Source organism: Serpula lacrymans (assembly GCF_000218685.1).
Source record: "Serpula lacrymans var. lacrymans S7.9 unplaced genomic scaffold SERLAscaffold_13, whole genome shotgun sequence".
Taxonomy (NCBI): domain Eukaryota; kingdom Fungi; phylum Basidiomycota; class Agaricomycetes; order Boletales; family Serpulaceae; genus Serpula; species Serpula lacrymans.
Window position 1 is genome coordinate 833,491 of NW_006763302.1, and position 12,121 is coordinate 845,611.

At 46.1% G+C, this 12,121-nt stretch overlaps 2 protein-coding genes across 2 annotated transcripts; both read right to left on the reverse strand.

Moving 5' to 3' along the window:
* Window positions 1-60: 60 nt before the first annotated feature.
* SERLADRAFT_477142 (uncharacterized protein) lies at window positions 61-2,438 on the reverse strand (the record flags this gene model as incomplete). Its single annotated transcript, XM_007322610.1, has 11 exons — window positions 61-320; window positions 376-397; window positions 451-589; window positions 646-684; window positions 740-946; window positions 1,005-1,119; window positions 1,176-1,358; window positions 1,409-1,490; window positions 1,548-1,658; window positions 1,711-2,328; window positions 2,388-2,438. The coding sequence occupies 10 exons, from the start codon at window positions 1,726-1,728 to the stop codon at window positions 241-243; spliced, it is 996 nt and encodes a 331-aa protein (XP_007322672.1).
* A 1,536-nt stretch (window positions 2,439-3,974) lies between these two features.
* On the reverse strand, window positions 3,975-5,080 carry SERLADRAFT_417855 (uncharacterized protein; the record flags this gene model as incomplete). Its single annotated transcript, XM_007322611.1, has 2 exons — window positions 3,975-4,904; window positions 4,958-5,080. The coding sequence occupies 2 exons, from the start codon at window positions 5,078-5,080 to the stop codon at window positions 3,975-3,977; spliced, it is 1,053 nt and encodes a 350-aa protein (XP_007322673.1).
* Between the last annotated feature and the right edge of the window lie 7,041 nt (window positions 5,081-12,121).

The following is a 12,121-nucleotide window of genomic DNA, read 5'->3' on the forward strand; positions in this document are numbered from 1 at the left end:
AAATAGAGGGCTCAAACGGATCTCCGGAAGACCAATCTTCCATTCCACTCTTGACAGGTCTGATATTGCAATCACAGTTGGAAGGAGATAAATAACAGCATAACATGAGGATGAACACGAGGTGTTATCTTGGATACAATTTGTTAAGGCCCATTGTGCTCACAACTACATCCATTTGATGGGTTAGGGGTGAAATGTATTCTACAGGAGACCCTGTGGGGAACATTGGGCGCTATGTTTCTACCCGTCGTAAACAACAAGGAAAGAAGGCCTTATAGCATCATTGGAATATACTACGGTTTCGTCCCAGTTAAGGTTACCTAGCGGAGGCGTCAAGATAGTGTAGATTATGCGAATAAGAATATGATAAGTTACCTGGTTTCGGTTCGCCGAGAATCTATTCTTTGATTAGAATGCTGAACTGGGACAGTCCATTGAACTATGACTTACTGAATCATAACCAGCAGGGGGGGCCGTTAGATCCCGCGCATCATCTGTGAGCTTCTTTCCTTTGCCTACAACTACGGTATTCAAGAGCAAGGCTCGAACCGGTGCTCGGGGTATCTTGGGAAGAATATAATCATCGGCCCTGCACAAAAAATTATTTTACTGGGAATGCTAGCCAAGTCATCCAGGTCAACGTACTTGGAGGATGTAGCTGACGTATAGATACCCAACCCAAATCTGGGCAAATACTGTGTTAATGGTTAGTATATTTCACGAAAATTACTACACTCGCCTCAGCCAACCAAAGTTGTTTCCAGAATACTTCAAGTCGAACGACGTTCGGATGATGCTGCAAACAGGACAATTTTGTCCTGAACACAGCTGTGTCTGACCAGATTCCCCAATACCGCAATTACGTCGAGCACCATGCCAGCGGCGACATTCATTTCCTGCAGACCTTCCTGAAGCCTGAAATTTGCCTTGTTGTTCCACACTGGCCCTGGACGTTACCATTGTTTGGCTTGTTCAGTCAGGATCAAGCGACGTAAAAAACGCACTTGTAGGTTTCGTAATTTGCTCTGATCTGGGATGTTTCCACTATTTTGTATATTTTCTTCACTTTAGGAGAAGGACGGTCTGTGTGCTTCCAGGAAGCATACAGTTGATCTGCCACTATTCCAGTATTAGAACGCCCAATGCATCAATCCTTGTCATCGTAAAGAACCTACCACTCTTGTGTGTGACGTGGCCTTCTGGTACTTCCAACAGTAACGGTCCCTGGTCCTGCGCCAATGTGGAACACTCCTTCGAGCAGAAGTTACGTTTTCCTTGTTTTGGGGCTTTCTTACACATGAGACACGCCGTGCTCGAATCAAATGAAGCCGCGGGTCCATCTTCCACAGCGTTTTTAACGTTGAGAAGATGAGTATTGGTGTTGCCAGCATTGTGATGATTGACTCACTTCCACCAGAAGCGTGAGCCTTTCTAGCACATGTCTTTCCACAATAACGATGACTTCCCCATTTCGGTTTTACATGACAAAACTGACCAGAACACAACATACGTTACATTGGAAAAGAGAACGGAGGAATTCCCCTAACTTCGCAGTTGTCATCTGTGCTGGACGAGTTCTTGGCTTTGGCGGCACAGGTTTTGCCGCAGTATGGGTGCACCTTTGCTCCTTCGACATACTTCGGTCGAGAATGGCAATACTATATATAGGAGCATTTAGATCGAACTAAGCTGATAGAACAGAGTACTCACCTCACATTTTCCAGCCATTTGATACTCTAAGATATTTCTTGTGTCTGATTTATGACAGGGCGAAGGTACAAGTTATATCTAAGCACATGCTACCAACGCAATTTATAGGCCTATAACACGCCCAGTTAATGCACAGCTAGTGTCCTGCGCGCTTCGAACGTGTTCGGGCCTCGTGTTTTAGCGGTCTTCTTATCCGGGAACTTTAGATACATGCACAGATCGATGTCAGCAGTTCAAGAAAGGTATATGTCCTTTACCGAGAAATCGGCGTAACACGTGGACCGAGCGTGTAGTACCGCCATCGAGGGGGCGTCTCGCCACCGTGCAACTGAGACTATCACATACACTGTCATCATGAACAATCTCTGGCCTTTCCGTCGACAAGAGGACGACTTGTGTGTGGTGAGTGATTCAGGAGAGCCCTCCAGTCCTGCTCGCAGTAATTTGATGCCTCATCGATGCAGGTCTGTAAGACAAGGCCAAGATACGTTGATGAGCTTCAATTTCGACACCCATACTGTGGAAGGACTTGTGCAAATCGCGCAGGCTACAATGTATCGCCATGTTTATTACAAGGATGCCGTGAGACGGGAACGACATTGCTTGGAGGCTTTTGTTCTGTAGAACATGCAAAGTAAGTCACGCGAGCATAGTGATAAACTTCAAATGAAACGCACACTTTCCAGGCAAGGGGTTAGAATTGGCCAAGTTCCTGGATGCATCCAGTGCAAGTTATTACCCCAGACTTCAGGCAAACTCTGCGCTGAGTGTGCACAGAGAACTCGTCCTAATAATGAGCCTCGACTTTCGGAGATCAGTAACAGAAGTGCTGAATTTAAAAGCTGTAAGAGAGAATGTTCATTCCATTTGACAGCTACTCATAATGGCATGCCAGTGACTAGAGATTGGGGGAGTGACTTGCCCCAATACCCATGGGTGAAGAAGATCTACGAGATTAGGTATGGAGGTGATGTAGCTGCGAAACAAGTCGCATATCGGTAAGATTAATCAAAGTCTAGGGAAGTCAATGGTTCAAAAGAAACCTGCTAGACAGAAGTTAGAGTCAGCGAATAATATGCAAGAGATCCGCACATTTCACGCGTCCCAGTGCATTTGCGATATGGGCACGAAAGGCCCAGTATTGTGTGACTGGGGGTCCTGCGGTATTTGCAACATCGCCAGATCTGCATTTAAGGGTGTGGCATTTTCCGTCCCATATAACAAGGGCAGGTAAGTTGTCCCAACCAACTCGCACGCATGATTAACCGAGATATATATTTTGTAGGCACGGTGAAGGATTGTACTCGTTCAAAAGGCCATCCCTGGCGGACCAATTCGCAACGTCTTGCACATCTTCTCCCTTTCGAGTTATGATTGTTTGTGAAGTTATTCTGCCAAAGAGAGTCGGACTGCCCGTACGTATCTTTCACGAGCAAGCCTTCTGCGTCATCTGTCTGATAAATAATATCAGTTCTTGGATAGCGATCGTGTGTTTGTACGTGAGTCGGAAGCAATTATTCCAAAATACATTATCATGTATGGCAAGTAGCTAGATAGCTCCAGTGCAAAAACCATTCCTTCCTCGGCGAGGTGAATGTGTAATCTGGATGTACAACATATTTAACGAAGTAGTTAGACTCATGCATATTCATTGTGTTACCTACCTGAAGTCCTCAACCTTGAAACACGCTGTACATCCCCTCTATCCCAGTGCTTTGATGTTGAGATGATATACGAAAATAAGATTGAAATAAAACACATCCGAGTCACATGACTCGAAAATTTGAACATCCCTCAGTAAATGGTAAATTTCGTGGAATATTATTAACACAGTATTTGTCCAGATTTGGGATGGGTATCTAGTATACGTCAGCTACATCCTCCAAGTGCGTCGACCAGGATGGCTTGGGTAGCATCCCCATTAAAATGATTTTGATAACCTCTTGTGCAGGGCCGATGATTATATTCTTCACAAGATACCCCGAGCACCAGTTCAAGCGTTGCTCTTGAATACCGTAGTTGTAGGCAAAGGAAAGAAGCTCACAGATGATGCGCGGGATCTAACGACCCCCCCAGCTAATTATGATTCAGTAAGTCGTAGTTACATTTTCTCTGATACAAAATAAAAACGTTGAAAACAATAAAGTAAACACTAACTAGGCCAGCAGCCGGCCTGCGTTCTCCCAAACCAACGAAATGAATAGGAAATCGGAAGTTTGGCCACACAGTTTGGTAGTGCAATCCTCGGAAGGTCTGATAGAAGACTAAGTGCGATCGGGGAAATATGCATCAAGCATAGCCATATCATGTACCCGGGTAATCAACTGGAAATCTCTGGCACCCTCTGGCCATTGCACATGACTAGATAGACCCTTGGGATACCGCACCTGGTTCTCCGGACCTGCCCAATCAAAGTCTATCAGGATCACCTTGGATCTAGTAAACATGATGTTGGGTGGACGCAAGTCTCCGAATACAAGACCTTTACGGTGAAGATTGGCGAGTGCCTCCTTGATCTGGGCCCGAGTATCCAATGGCCAGGCGGCAGGAGACGTTTTCTGGGCATTCTCCCCTTCGATGAAGTCCATCACCACCATCCTAAGCGGACCTACATACAGACCGCTGCATTTATTGGTGTCGCATGCATTGTTGACATTTCTACAGTCGTCTTTACCGTTGAGGAGGCCGCAATATAGAAGATTTGGAGCCATGCCATAATCTGCTAAACATGTATGCGCAAGGACGCCATACCGATCCACAAATTTGACAATCACCTTCTTCGGCGGATCCGAGATAGTTTCGGCTTGGAAAGCGACGTTCGTCGAGTCATCCTCCATGACGTCGAGATACTTGAAAGATGTGGTGGAGTTGGAACCATGCTCAATGAACGAGGTAGGGTACGGGAAGTAGCGGGGGTGTGGTTCATTGGGAATCAGCACAAGATCATCATGCATGAGAAGATCGTCGTAGAACGTATTGAGGGAGTTCTGGCAGTGGCGGAGAGCTGTAAAGGTCCGTGCGAGCTGATAAAGATGCCCATCTTCATATGTTCTCGCCTCACCAAGCCACATAATATCAGTAAGCCGTTGGACAATGAATCTATCGGTCCAAACAACACCTAGAACAGAAAGATAAGGACGTCCACCAGCAATCACAAAAGTCGGACAGCAAATTTTCTCTGCAATAGGTAATAGCTATTCTACCAATGAGATTCTTATAAAAAGTGTAATAAAATAAGACGACATACCGCGGTTTCGTTCCACATGTTGAGAACAGAATATGATGCCTGAGTAAGTGCATCACATCCCCCTTCTCCTAAGGCACGCTTGACCTCCACTACTACTAGAGGTATGATGAAGTTTGAGAACATCTTGTAAATCACGCCATCGGGAATCCGGTTCTGGTACGACATTACCTGTCCCATATACCTTTGAAGAATTGTGGTTAGATTTTTGCGTAGAATTTTGGCGCCATCGGACTCTGCAGTACGTATAGCAGTTGCAGAACTCATGACATCCCTGGTGTTCTTCATTCCTAAAAAGGATGATAAGAAGCACATGATGACAAATCATGACATTTGTTTATAGTATGAGAAAACATGCATTGGCCAGGGCTTGAACCTGGGACTCCAGCTTTCATGGTCTGGTGCTTTACCAACTAAGCTACCAAGGCGTACTTGGAAAGCATACTGATTGGTTGCATGCCCAGAAGGTCCAGAATCACTGTACACGGGTGCGGATCCCATTGTGTTGTGATACATGATTACAGACTATCATTACTTAAATGAGTACATGGTTAAAAATGTGTATCCACTGCATTTGATTAGTCAGCTAGTAGACAAGTTGGCTGGTGCCAAGATTTTAACAAAGATGGATCTCCGATGGGGGTACAATAATGTATGAATCAAAGAAGAAGATGCTTGGTGTTACGATAACACAATTTCCGGACATCTCCTTTCCTTTTTATTCTCCGCTTTAACTTTATACTTTAAGTACCACGCGGCATTTCCCTTTCTCGCGCCGCGTTGCCTTTCTTTTACTTTTAGACTTAACTCTCTCACGCAGTGGAGCTGGCCATACGGGCTAGACCCTATGACATCATCAGCCACTGCCTTCATCAACTGTATAGTACACATGTACAAACAACCTGTAGTAGTATATATACCCCAATAGATCCAGGAGACTCCTTAGCGAGTCCTCCTGTTGTATACCAACAAACTCTCTGCAGCTTAAGGGGTAACCACTCCCTCAACATCTTCTTTATAGTGTGTTCTTGTGTGCGCCAGAGTAACTAACTCTTGGTTGTTACATTAGGACTCGCTCTTTCTACTCTCTCGCACGTTTGTGCAAAAAGTCCCACTGGGCACCCGGACTCCAGGGTGAAGGAGATTGGTTAGCGGTTAGGAATATCCCGTATAGCAAATAGGTGCGCTCCTAGCGACGGCCTTGTAGTGCTTTGGGAGAAGAACCCAAAACCTGTGATACGCGGCCCCCAGCGTTAAGGGGAGTACTTAGCTCAGCAGCTGGTGTGGAACCACTGTTGATTAGAATAAAAATACATAACTTCTTTTTTGAATACCTCTGACCAGGCCGGGCACTTGCCTCCGCCAGTCTGGAGAAGGGTTGACAGCTTAACAAGCGGACCACCCCCTGACAACCGTTCGGACCAGGGTTTATTACGTTTACATTTTATATACATTTTCAAATACTATAGTGTGGGTAGTCGGAGATTGAGATCCGATACTCAGCTGGGAAGAGGTTGATCCGCAGATAGCAAGCGGGGACCCCCAGTTACCTATTTTTACGTTACCCAAAGAGAACAAGTCGACATGTCGTCGCAACCCCAAGATATGAATGCGCTACTGCACGCAATGCGTGTGCAGATAGCTGAATTAACCTCGCAGCTCGCCGAGATACAGGCCAACCCCCCTGTAGCAACCCCCTCGGTAGAGAAAAGGTTTAATAAGAAAGTCGAAGTCGTCGCTGACCCTGGCGCCTTCGAAGGAGACAGAGCGCGATTTGCCGAATGGTGGATCAAGCTCCAGATTTGGGTCAAGGCGAACTGGGACGCTTTCGCCGACGATTTTGAGGTAGCCACTGCGGTGCTATCTCGCCTAAAAGGACCTGTGGCGGGTCGATACGCCCAAGTAAGACTCCAGGAATGCTACACCGCGGGTGTGTGGCCCACCTGGGACGATCTCAAAACAGAGATCGAAAAATATTTCAAACCGCAAGCTGAGCGTGACTGGGCGCGTCAGCAAATCCGTTCCTTCAAACAAGGAAACATGAGGACGGATGATTTCGTAACCCGGTTCCTGGCCCTCTCAATCCAAGGGGGTCTTGGCAATGAACACGCAGTGGAACTGCTAGAACGCAATGTGAACCCTCGCATTGCAGAACAGATCTATCTGCAGGATACACAAAGTGACAACTTGGCCCTGGCGGCTGAGGAAGTACGACGAGTCGGTAGAGCCATAGAGCTCTACACCATGCACCAAGGTGGCGGGTCCACCAAACAAAACAACACACCCCAGAGGCGCCCTGGGTCATCAAACCAACATCATAATCACTCTCACGGGTTCAAGCCGTTCGGGCTGCAGCCAGGACAGGGTGCTCCTATGGATATCGGCGCGGTCCAAGGCGGACAAATGCGCAGATTCAAGGGCAACTGTTACAACTGCGGCCAAGAGGGACACATGTCCCGAGACTGTAGAAACGGGGCGCAGGCTGCCCAACAAAAAAATAAAGGCCGCCAGGTGCGCCAACTAGAAAACAAAAAACCGGATGATCGGCTCAACTCTTTGGCCGGTCGTTCTTACGACGAAATCCGGGCCTTCTTCTATGACCAACAGGTCAACGAAATGAAGGCTCAGGGAAAAGAATTCGGGGCTTAGGTCACTTGGGTACCTTAGCTCCTGGCAAAAATGAAGTAAACCACAACAAAGTGGCCCCTGCTCCGGGGTGTTGCACGAGCAATAACGGAATGACGGGGATGGCTCCCCAATTTGTAAATAAGTTTTTAAATTTGTTATCAGAAGTATGTACTTGTATAAAGAAATGTAACTGTAATATTTATGATACTACCACTGCACCAGCGTCTCCCTTGGAGCGTGGCCCCGGCGAGACAAACACTAGGGTGCTTGATTCTGGTAAAACAAAAATAGAAAAACATGTGTCATTCAAGATCTCTTCTTCTTCTTCTTCGGAGCCACCCTTTCCCGAAATCCCAAGGCGTGTGTTGATGCGCACGTATTTATTCCAAAAGGAGATCCGTTTAGACGTTGGCGTGGAAAACCTTGCCAGGGGCAAAGTACACTCAACGAGCGCACTGCTTGATTCAGGCGCTAACGGGATCTTCATAGATCAGGTCTGGGCGGAGCAAATTGGACTCCCCCTTGTAAAATTAGAAACATCTATTCCCGTCTATAACGTTGACGGTACGCTTAACGCAGGTGGCTGTATTACACACAAATGTTCTTTTGTGGTCGAATACCAAGGACACAGAGAACGAGTCACTGCCGAGGCTACCCAACTAGGGAAGATTAATTTAATCTTAGGCTGGACCTGGCTATTTAAACACAATCCTGAGATCAACTGGCAGACAGGGGTTGTCACATTGTCACGTTGTCCCCAGGAATGTGTAAACTTGGGTAAACCGAATCATGTCCGTCACAATGAGCGTCTCGAAAAGTTAAACGCTAGTCACATTTACGAGCTCAGATCTTTAGAAAAGATCGACGATGACGATGATGAGGTAAAACCTGAGGAAGAGATTAAGAGGCTGGTACCTCCCGAGTACCACGACTTCTGGAAAGTCTTTTTGAAACACAAATCAGAGCGCTTCCCAGAGGCTAAGCCTTGGGACCATGCTATAGATTTGAAAGACACCTTCAAACCAAGGAAGGGACACATGATACCGCTCTCTGCTCCCGAAAGAGACGAGGTATCTAGTTTCATAGACGAACAACTTAGGAAGGGTTACATCAGACCTTCCAAAAGTCCTATGACGTCCCCGGTGTTCTTCATTCCTAAAAAGGATGGTAAAAAGCGAATGATTATGGACTATCGTTACGTAAATGAGCACACGGTTAAAAATGCGTATCCTCTGCCTTTGATTAGTCAGCTAGTGGACAAATTGGCTGGCGCCAAAATCCTGACAAAGATGGATCTCAGATGGGGGTACAACAATGTATGAATCAAAGAGGAAGATGCTTGGAAGGCCACATTCACGTGCCACCGAGGATCTTTCGAACCCCTTGTTATGTTCTTTGGGTTGACCAATTCACCGGCGACCTTCCAGAGCATGATGAACGAGATCTTTGCGGATATGGAAAACTGTGTCGTCATTTACATTGACGATTTATTAATATTTACAAAGTTGGACGATGAGGCTGAGCATGACAGGATCGTGCAAGAAGTCCTTCGACGCTTACAGGAACGGGACTTATTCGTTAAACCCGAAAAATGTAATTTTAAAGTGAAGGAAGTAGACTTCCTCGGTATGATCATAGGCCAGAACGGAATCAGGATGAACCCTGAGAAAGTTCAAGCTATTTTGGGATGGCCAGAACCTACTCGCGTCAAAGGAGTTAGGGCCTTCCTAGGCTTAGGTAATTTCTACTGAAGGTTTATTGAAGACTTCGCAAAAATCACGAGACCGTTGAACGATCTCACCAAAAAGGACCTTGTTTGGCATTGGGGCGCCAAAGAACAGGAAGCTTTTGATAAGCTTAAACAGGCATTTACAACAGCGCCCATATTGGCATTCCCTGAATTAGACAAAGAGTTCCGGCTAGAAACCGACTCTTCTGACTTCGCCACTGGGGCTGTTCTATCAATCAAATGCCCTGATGATCTTTGGAGGCCTTGTGCCTATTTATCGCATAGTTTGTCGCCTACAGAGCGCAACTATCAAATATACGACAAAGAGATGCTGGCTATCATTAGAGCTTTAGAGCACTGGCGGCACTACTTAGAAGGTGCTAGGCACCAATTCGAAATTTGGACCGATCATAAGAACCTAGAGTACTTCATGACGGCCCGAGACCTGAACCGGAGACAAGCCCGCTACGCGGTGTACTTGTCAAGGTTCAATTATAAATTAATTCATAAGCCAGGAAGCTCAATGGGGAAAGCGGATGCTTTATCTAGAAGAGAGGATCATGCCAACGGCATTGAAGATGACAACAAAGGTGTCACCCTGATAGATCAATCAAGGGTTGCCAATGTTAGAATCGGGCAAGATTCCGCTCTCCTGGAAGTCTTCAGGAAAGACATCTCCCCAGAGGAAAAGGCGCGCCTTGACGGCAATGAAAACTATTTATGGAAAGACGAGCTCTTTCATTTCAAAAACAAAATCTATGTGCCTGAGTCCGCAAGGATCAAGGCAATAGATAGACATCATGACACTCCAGTGGCTGGGCACCCTGGATGGCAACGAACGATGGAGTTGATCTCCAGAAACTACATGTGGCCGGGCATGGTCAAAGACGTACAGGAATACGTAAAATCCTGTCTGAGATGCGCCGTGGCCAAGAATTCCCATCAACCGCCGGCGGGTAAACTCATGCCGAACCCGATACCAGCTGGCCCCTGGCAGGATATATTGGTGGACTTCACGACGGATCTGCCCGAGTCAAACGGGTACGATTCAGTAATGGTGGTAGTAGACCGCTTCTCCAAAGAAGTGGTATTCATACCCACCAACAAAACCATCACCGCCGCCGGTACGGCAGACCTATTTAATGATTTCGTATGGTCCATCCATGGGTTACCAGAAACGGTAATCTCCGATAGAGGACCGCAATTCGCTAGCGAGTTTACGAAAGAATTGTGCCGGATGCTGGGCATCAAACCTAAATTATCCACGGCGTTCCATCCGCAAACCGATGGACAAACGGAGAGACTCAACCAGGAGTTGAAACAGTATCTCCGGATATTTATTAACGACAGACAGACAGATTGGGCCAAGTGGCTAAAAATAGCCCAGTTCTCTTATAATATTAAACAGTCGTCGGCTACAGGAAAGGCACCATTCGAGGTTACTAGATCGTACCTCCCCAGAATGGGTGTAGAACCTGGCAAAAGCAAAAACGAGGCTGCTGGGAGCATGGTCAAAGACATGAAGTCTGTCTTAGACAAAATGCACAAGGCGCTATTCAAAACTGCAGAGCAGATGAAAGACAAGGCAGAACGTAGACACTCTAAGGCCCCTAATTACAAGGTCGGTGACCTGGTCTGGTTAGATACTGACCACTTAAAATTAAAAGATTGGCAGTCTAGAAAACTGACTGAGAAGTGGATTGGGCCTTACCAGATTAAGGAAGTCAAACCCAATGCAGTGGAGCTGGAACTCCCAAAACGAATGAGGGTAGTACCCACAGTCAATATTAGCTGTGTGAAACCCTGCAACGGGCCGCTGCCAGGACAGCGCGTAGACCGGCCCAGACCGGTTGTAGTTACCCAGGAAGGTGAAGAAAAATTTGAAGTTGAACGGGTGGTGGATGCATGCTTGAAGCGTGGAAAATTAGAGTTCCTAGTCCTGTGGAAGGGCTATGGAAACAAGGACAGAACATGGGAACCAAAAGCCTATCTGGACAATTCCCGCAATGCTGTTCAAGAATTTTATTCTAAAAATCCCTCGGCTCCTAGGAAGCTTAGAGGCATGGATTCAACCCTTTTTTATTCCCTTTTTCAAACTATGCCCGAAAATTTAACTACTACCTCCGGTACTTGGTCTCTCCTGGAAGTCAAGCCTTAGAAGGAGGGTAGTGTTATGATACACAATTTTTGGACCTTTAAAATTCATTCTCCATTTTAACTTTCTTTTATACTTTTCACACACTGTGCCATGCAGCACTTTCCATTTTGTTCAAACTCCTCTTTCTCGTGCTGCACTGCCTTTTCTTTATTCTTAGCTACAAATCTCTCATGTAGTGGAGCTGGTCACATGGGCTGCACCCTATAACATCATCAGCCACTGCCTTTATCAACTATATACTATACATGTACAAATAGTCTGTAGTAGTATAAATGCCCTAATAGATCAAGGAGACTCCTCAGTGAGTCCTCCTGTTGTTTACCCACAACAAAACTTGGTCATATCATAAGGGGTATCCACTCCCATTCACTTCACTCTTGCTTGTCTAAATTGTGTGCCAGAGTATACAAACTCTTGGTTGTGACACTACACAAAGTCAATTAAGCTGGCCAAAGAAGAACACTGGAGGGAATATCTTGAAACAGTAGATGCTAACAATCAGATCCACAGATATATTCCAGACTCCTCGTCTGTGTTACAACCAAAGTTTTATACTCTGGTGCACAACTCAGACAAAGCTATAAGGATTTGAGTGGGAGTGGTTACCCTTTATAAGAAAAACCGAAAAAAGCCCATCGGATCTCTTCTAGTC